Source organism: Triticum aestivum, chromosome 7B (assembly GCF_018294505.1).
Source record: "Triticum aestivum cultivar Chinese Spring chromosome 7B, IWGSC CS RefSeq v2.1, whole genome shotgun sequence".
Taxonomy (NCBI): domain Eukaryota; kingdom Viridiplantae; phylum Streptophyta; class Magnoliopsida; order Poales; family Poaceae; genus Triticum; species Triticum aestivum.
The window spans coordinates 538,251,390-538,257,891 of NC_057813.1; the positions used below are offsets into that span (position 1 = coordinate 538,251,390).

The 6,502-nt window shown below is 54.2% G+C and overlaps 1 protein-coding gene across 1 annotated transcript; it reads right to left on the reverse strand.

The window, feature by feature from the left end:
* Positions 1–2,736: 2,736 nt before the first annotated feature.
* Positions 2,737–5,092, reverse strand: LOC123160528 (galactan beta-1,4-galactosyltransferase GALS1). The gene is made up of 2 exons (XM_044578340.1): positions 3,828–5,092; positions 2,737–3,381 (listed from the first exon to the last, which is right to left on the reverse strand). The coding sequence occupies exons 1-2, from the start codon at positions 5,003–5,005 to the stop codon at positions 3,036–3,038; spliced, it is 1,524 nt and encodes a 507-aa protein (XP_044434275.1). The 5' UTR covers positions 5,006–5,092; the 3' UTR covers positions 2,737–3,035.
* Between the last annotated feature and the right edge of the window lie 1,410 nt (positions 5,093–6,502).

Below are 6,502 nucleotides of genomic sequence, written 5' to 3' on the forward strand. Positions count from 1 at the left end.
TCCTACATGTTCTACGAAGATCTTTATCGGTCAAAACGCATAACAACATACGTTGTTCCCTTTGTTATCGGTATGTTACTTGCCCGAGATTTGATCGTCGGTATCTCAATACCTAGTTCAATCTCGTTACCGGCAAGTCTCTTTACTCGTTATGTAATGCATCATTCCGTAACTAACTCATTAGCTACATTGCTTGCAAGGCTTATAGTGATGTGCATTACCGAAAGGGCCCAGAGATACCTCTCCGACAATCGTAGTGACAAAACCTAATCTCGAAATACGCCAAGTCAACATGTATCTTTGGAGACACCTGTAGAGCTCCTTTATAATCACTCAGTTATGTTGTGACGTTTGATAGCACACAAAGTGTTCCTCCGGTAAATGGGAGTTGCATAATCTCATAGTTGTAGGAACATGTATAAGTCATGGAGAAAGCAATAGTAACATACTAAACGATCAAGTGCTAAGCTAACGGAATGGGTCAAGTCAATCACATTATTCTCCTAATGATGTGATCCCGTTAATCAAATGACAACTCATGTCTATGGTTAAGGAACACAACCATCTTTGATTAACGAGTTAGTCAAGTAGAGGCATACTAGTGACATTATGTTTGTCTATGTATTCACACATGTATTATGTTTCCGGTTAATATAATTATAGCATGAATAATAAGCATTTATCATGATATAAGGAAATAAATAATAACTTTATTATTGCCTTTAGGGCATATTTTCTTCAGAGCAGCGCCGTTGGACGGCATCAACGGGGCACTTCTTTCGGGGATGGAGTCCGAGGATGAAGGAGGTGCCTTGTTTGTAGTCGGATTCCTCTTCCTCTTGCCGCCCGCGGCCTTGGTCACCTTCTTCGCCGCCGGCCGAGATCGCACAGCAGCGTTGGCGCCGGGAGCGCGAGCCTTGGTGGCGGGGGCTGCTAGATTCCCGCCCTGCACGACCACGTTGCCCTGCCACTTGCGGGCAGGCGCGACGCTAGCTTGAGCGATGGCGGGGCCAACATGGCCGGCGACGAGATCCGCTCGAGGGAACGGGCATGCGCGACCTTGACGGTGACGGGGGGCAGCTGGGAGTCGTCCATGACGGCAAGGGACGGCCGCGGAGGATGCATCGAAGCGTGCGGCGGCGGGGCAATGGTGGCGGAGGGTGAGGAAGCAGGAAAGGGCGCGCGAAAATGTCCCTCCCGTCAAATCTCGCCGCGGATAGGGGTTGCGCTCAGGTCGGCCTCCCAGCCCGTGAAACTAGAGGTTCAGGGAAAAGTTTTGCCGTGCCCCGCAAAAATATTTGCGGGCCGGGGCGGAATGCGGAGTCTGATCGGGCAGGTTTTCCCGCCCCGACCCGCACTTTGACGGTTATTTTACAAGCCGGAGCAGGATGCGGGGTCTGCTAGAGTTGCTCTTAGTTGCAAAACCCCATGTACTGGCATGACAGAAATGACTCGTTCGTTCAGGCATGGTAAAGTGACAAGAACGCATCACGGAACACATCTTGGATGCTAGACCGTAGGGATTTTTTTCCTTCCTGATACGGTGGTATCTTCGTCTTCCCTCTTCGGCGGTGAACATCTGCGATGGCGACGTATGGTGGTGTGTAGAAGGTTCAGTAATAAAGCATTAAAGCAAGCTCACACCGTGGTTCTCATCTCATGGTCAGGGATTGAGCTCACGTGGTTGTAAGAGGTCGACATGACATATAACACGTAGAAGCACTGTTTTCTCTGAAGCAAAACTGCAAAAGGAAATATGAGAAAGGCCCAATTCAGTCGAAACAGAGGCGCAGCCCAGGTGAATGGGCTGCTTTGCAAAAGCGGCCCTACTGAGCATTAGTGCTACTTTCTGAATTCGGATGCAGAGCACTGTGCCTGCATCTTGGATGTACTCGGCTGCTCTGCACTATAACGTGTGTGCCAATTAACGTAGCGATTGTCATATTGAGGGCACATATATCGCTCTCAGCTTCTCACTAGTTGTCATGAACTGCAGTAAGCACAGCAGCTCATCAAGTATAGTGAAGAAGGCTCAGCAATTTTATTCTAGGTAATGGATTCCAGAACAATTTATTGTCAACTGGGTGAACTGAAAGAACAGAGCAATAAGACGCGGCAGAAAATTAGATGGAAGAAACGGAAACTAATCAGGAAAGGGCTCCTAAAACCTGATGCGATGATAATACAGCAAAATGGCGCAGATTGGGAATGAGAATTCGGCCCACCAAACGATTAGCAGAACATCAGGCCAAATGCCAATGCAAAGAGAAAGAATGTGGCAGCAGCTGGAGACAATAGCACGCTCCCATGCTATCGCTATAGGCCAGGCCCCCCCTTCCCCAATCATGCAATCATGCAGCCATGCCCATCTCATCACGCTCCCCTGCCTTCCTTCCTCTGCCTTTCTACCTAGTACGTACAAAATTTATGGCATTGCTTGCTGACTTTAGGAGTTTGGAGGAAAAAAATAATAAAAATCAGAGCCATGCTGATCTCGATCACTTTTCACACCCCTACAATACGAAGTATTCCAATATGTGGCGCCGATCTATTCAGCTAGTGAGCTTTAAGCATTAACTTGTCGATCCAACAAAAATTAGGGCTAGAACAGTTTATGCTGTTGCGGCACATATAGTCAACAAAGGAAGTTGCAAGGTGCAACCATCTAATCTAGAAATGCATCATCATCATCGATAAACGAAGCTATTATCAACTTGGAGATTTAAGCCAATGGAATGCAATGAATATGACTGAGAGCAATTCAACAATGAGATTTACATGGATGAGATGTGTATCTTCTCTATACAGAATTCTCACCTTTGCAGATTGACACCAGAGTTGTTGCAGTAGCACACAATCTGCCAGGCTGTCAGGGTTGCGGTTTCGCTTTCTTCGCGTCTCTGTCAGCTCACAAGCTCCAAATCATGAGTTGTTTGTTAGGTTCACAACATGAGGGATGCCCTTGCCAAGCTTCATGGACGGCCAACAGCAATGCTATACACCAGTCCGTTCTCTGATGTTTTGTCATGCCATATTCACACATGCACATTACCAATGGTTTTCTTCTCGAACTCCCGCACCGCGTTCGTGAGGCGCTTCATGCTGTCGTCGTAGTACCAGGGCGTCTTCTCGGACCACGTCAAGCCACCTTTCGGCGGCACCGGCACAAACTCACGGCATAACTCGCCGGGAACATTGATGGTGTTGTGGTAGTGGTAGTACCGGATGAGGTGCTCCGTCTTGTGAGTGGTATTGCCGATAACGTTCTCGGACATGTGCACGCCCGTGGCGTATGCGTTCTTGGCCTGGATCGCGTACTTCCTGTCACGCCTCACCCCGGTGATCGAATTCCGGAACACCAGCTTCTCAAACCCCCATTGTCTGCAAAAATTGTGAGTAAGAGGAGTCAGTCTTTCAGATATACCATGCATTGACAAATGTAAAAGAAGTAATACAACTAGGACTGCAAGGAGAACATGGTAGGATTCAGCCATTGCATCACCAGAAGTACACTTGAATTACCAGTACAACTGAACTGTTCTTAGAGCAACCGAAAATGAAAACAAGACAAAAATGAAATGTCCGGCTCCAAAGATCGTAGATTAGGGTGGGGGATTGCACGAATACGGAACCTTTAGAAGCAACTTTATAACCAAATGGGCACTTATAGTCGATAGAAAATGACACATGAAGGTTCCTAATTGGGTAATTCCAGTTCAAAAGGTCACATCAACATGCCAAATTCAAACGATGCAGCAATGGTTTGCGTAAAAGGAGTAACATGTCCACTAAACTAAACAAATTTTGTGCAGGAAACGGTCACCTACTTGGAGTAGTCGGCCTCGGAATCGTTGGTGCCCCGCGCGCACAACCTGCTCGACATGGGGTTCTGCTCGATGGTGAACTGCGTGTACGGGTCGAGCTCGGCGAGCACGCCCTCGAGCGTCCGGCCGTCGGGCAGGAAGATGTACTCGTCGACGTCGAAGAAGAAGGTCCACCTGGCGGCGTGCCGGTACCGGTGGAGGCAGTCGTTGACGACGAGGAACTGGTTGTGGTACCAGCCGTCGTAGTCGGCCTGGGCGCGCACGTCCTGCAGCGTGGCGCGGCCGGCGCGCACCCAGGGCTCCAACGCCGCGCGCACCGCGGGGCTGACGCCGCCGGCGTCGTGGAACACGAAGTGCGAGCGCGCGCCGAAGAAGCGCGCGTGGTAGGCCATCCACTCCCGCACGCGCGCCGCGCTGAGGTCGCCGTACAGCGACGAGCCGCAGTAGAGGTAGTCGTACCTGTGCGGGGGGCGGAACGCCGCCTCGTCGTAGGCCCCCGGCGCCTCCTCCAGCGCCTCGATCCGCTCGTACCGCGCCGGCGACGGCCCGTAGTAGGCGTTGAGCACCAGCCTGCCCCCGGCATTGTCGGCGTTGGGCGCCGCCGAGAAGGTGCAGTTCACCACCACGACGGTGTACACCCGGCCGTAGCCCCAGTCCGGGAGCATGTGGTACGTGTTGGCCGCGCGCATCGGCCGCGCCGACGAGGCGGAGGCGTTGGCGGCGCCGGCGTTGGGCACCCACTCGCAGCGGAACCAGGGCTTGCCGTAGACGTGGACGGGCTTGGACGCGAGCCCGACGACCGCGAAGGTGTACGGCCCGCCGCGGTACGCGCCCATCTGCACGAACAGCGCCGCCGCGCTGCCCACCGCGCGGAACTCCCGCCTGTTCGGGTCGGGCTTGGGCCGCTCCTGACCCTGCTTCGGCGACGAGGAGGCGTTGGAGCTGGGGCTGGACGCCTTGCCGGAGACGGCGAGCGAGCGCGGCAGCGAGGGGGGCGGGTCCGGGCAGAGGGAGAACGGGACGGCGAGCAGGGAGTGGTAGGGGCGGAGCTGCCAGGCGGCGGCGAGGAGCGTGAGCATGGTGAGCGCGGCGAGGAAGGGCTTGAGGTCGGAGCAGAGCAAAGCGGGGGACGGAACAGCCGCAATGCCGCCGCCGGCGGCGGCGGCCGGCTCGCTCCGCATTCTTGCCCCTGCCTGCCGCGGATGGGGAGCAATGAGTGAGAGGGAGTGTGGGAGCAGTGCTGAGGATTACGCGAGGCGAGACCCCGTTGGCGGATTAATTAGCTTCCTTTTTACAGTACAGCAGAGAGTACGCGCGGTAAAGTTTTTGGCAGGAATTGATGGCGTCACCGTATCCCCCTGTTGCGTTGTCCAGGACACGGCCCGGGTCTCGGCGTCGGCGCACGCTGTTTTTCCTCGGGTCCGGGATCTCATCTCGTCTCTCTACTCATTTTTGGAATGTTTCTGGGTGGCCTCGTTTACTGACTACAGTAGTAAGAAACAAGCTACTCAGCCAGCGTCGAGCCCGGTGTGTTTGAGGCTCAGGGCTGGGCTGGTTCATCAATATTAACCTCGAGTCAGTCACTGTCGCTCTGTGTCTCTGTGCGTAAGTAAATCCTACAGTAGCATAGTTACCACTTTCTTCACCCGTTGACCACTGATGCAGCCCTTCAAATTAACATCTGAAGCTCCCGCCTTAATGCTAAGCCACCCGGAGCCACATTTTGTTGGGTACTCGTACTAGCACCTTCTCGTGCTTGCCCAACCTGCCACCTTTCGGTGGCACAGAGCCCCAATTAACGAATCTCTCTCCCTCTAAACAAAAAGTGCCAATTCACTGCGGATATCAATCACTGTGCCGCATGGCCCGCACCGTACCCCGACCCTATCCATCCAACGGTCGTATCCCTCCGCTCACAGCCTGACACCACACTCGTGCGCGGCATGGGCGCTCGACCGGCGCGAACCAACAGGTGTCACCTTGTCAGCGGGGCCGGGCCACGCGTGGCTCTGACTACCCGGATCCGGCACGGACGTGGATGGCTGCGCTGCAGCGCACGCACGCGCCCGCTTCCGTTCAAGCGCACGACACCGTCTTTGCCTGCCGCGCGTGCCGTGCCGAGCGCGAGCGGCGCTGCCGTGCCGACGGTCACCACGTCCCAGGTCCGCGCCACGCGCGCCCCGTTCTCACGTGCCGCCCAGCAGATCGGATCACCCGGTGCGATGACGAGCGAGGCAGTTGCGCAATGGGTAGAAAGGTGAGCGAATCAGCGGCGGAGGCTTCCGTTCCAAGCGTAATCAGACTCCGTTCTCAGCGGCGGACGTCGGCTTGTTCGAACGGGCTCTAGACCTGTCTGCACAGGTGACGCGATGCGTGCATGCCTTTCTATCGCCTCGTCGAGCGCATGCATGGCATGCACGCGTCCACCGGATAGCCGGATGCGGAATGATACCGCCGCTTTCACGCTTTGGCTTTTGCTATAGCTCTGGTCGTTTTCAGCGGTGCAGCCGTTAGTTAGGGAATGAAAGCGTCTCGTTAAACGGATATGGCACGCAGCTCGCATAACTGCAAAATTCTGCGCCTCTCGCTAGTCCGGCGTCTGTGTGTGTTTGGGGGCATGGTTGTGACTTTGATGATGATTCAGTGAAAGCTGGACGCTCTGCAACATTTGCAGAATT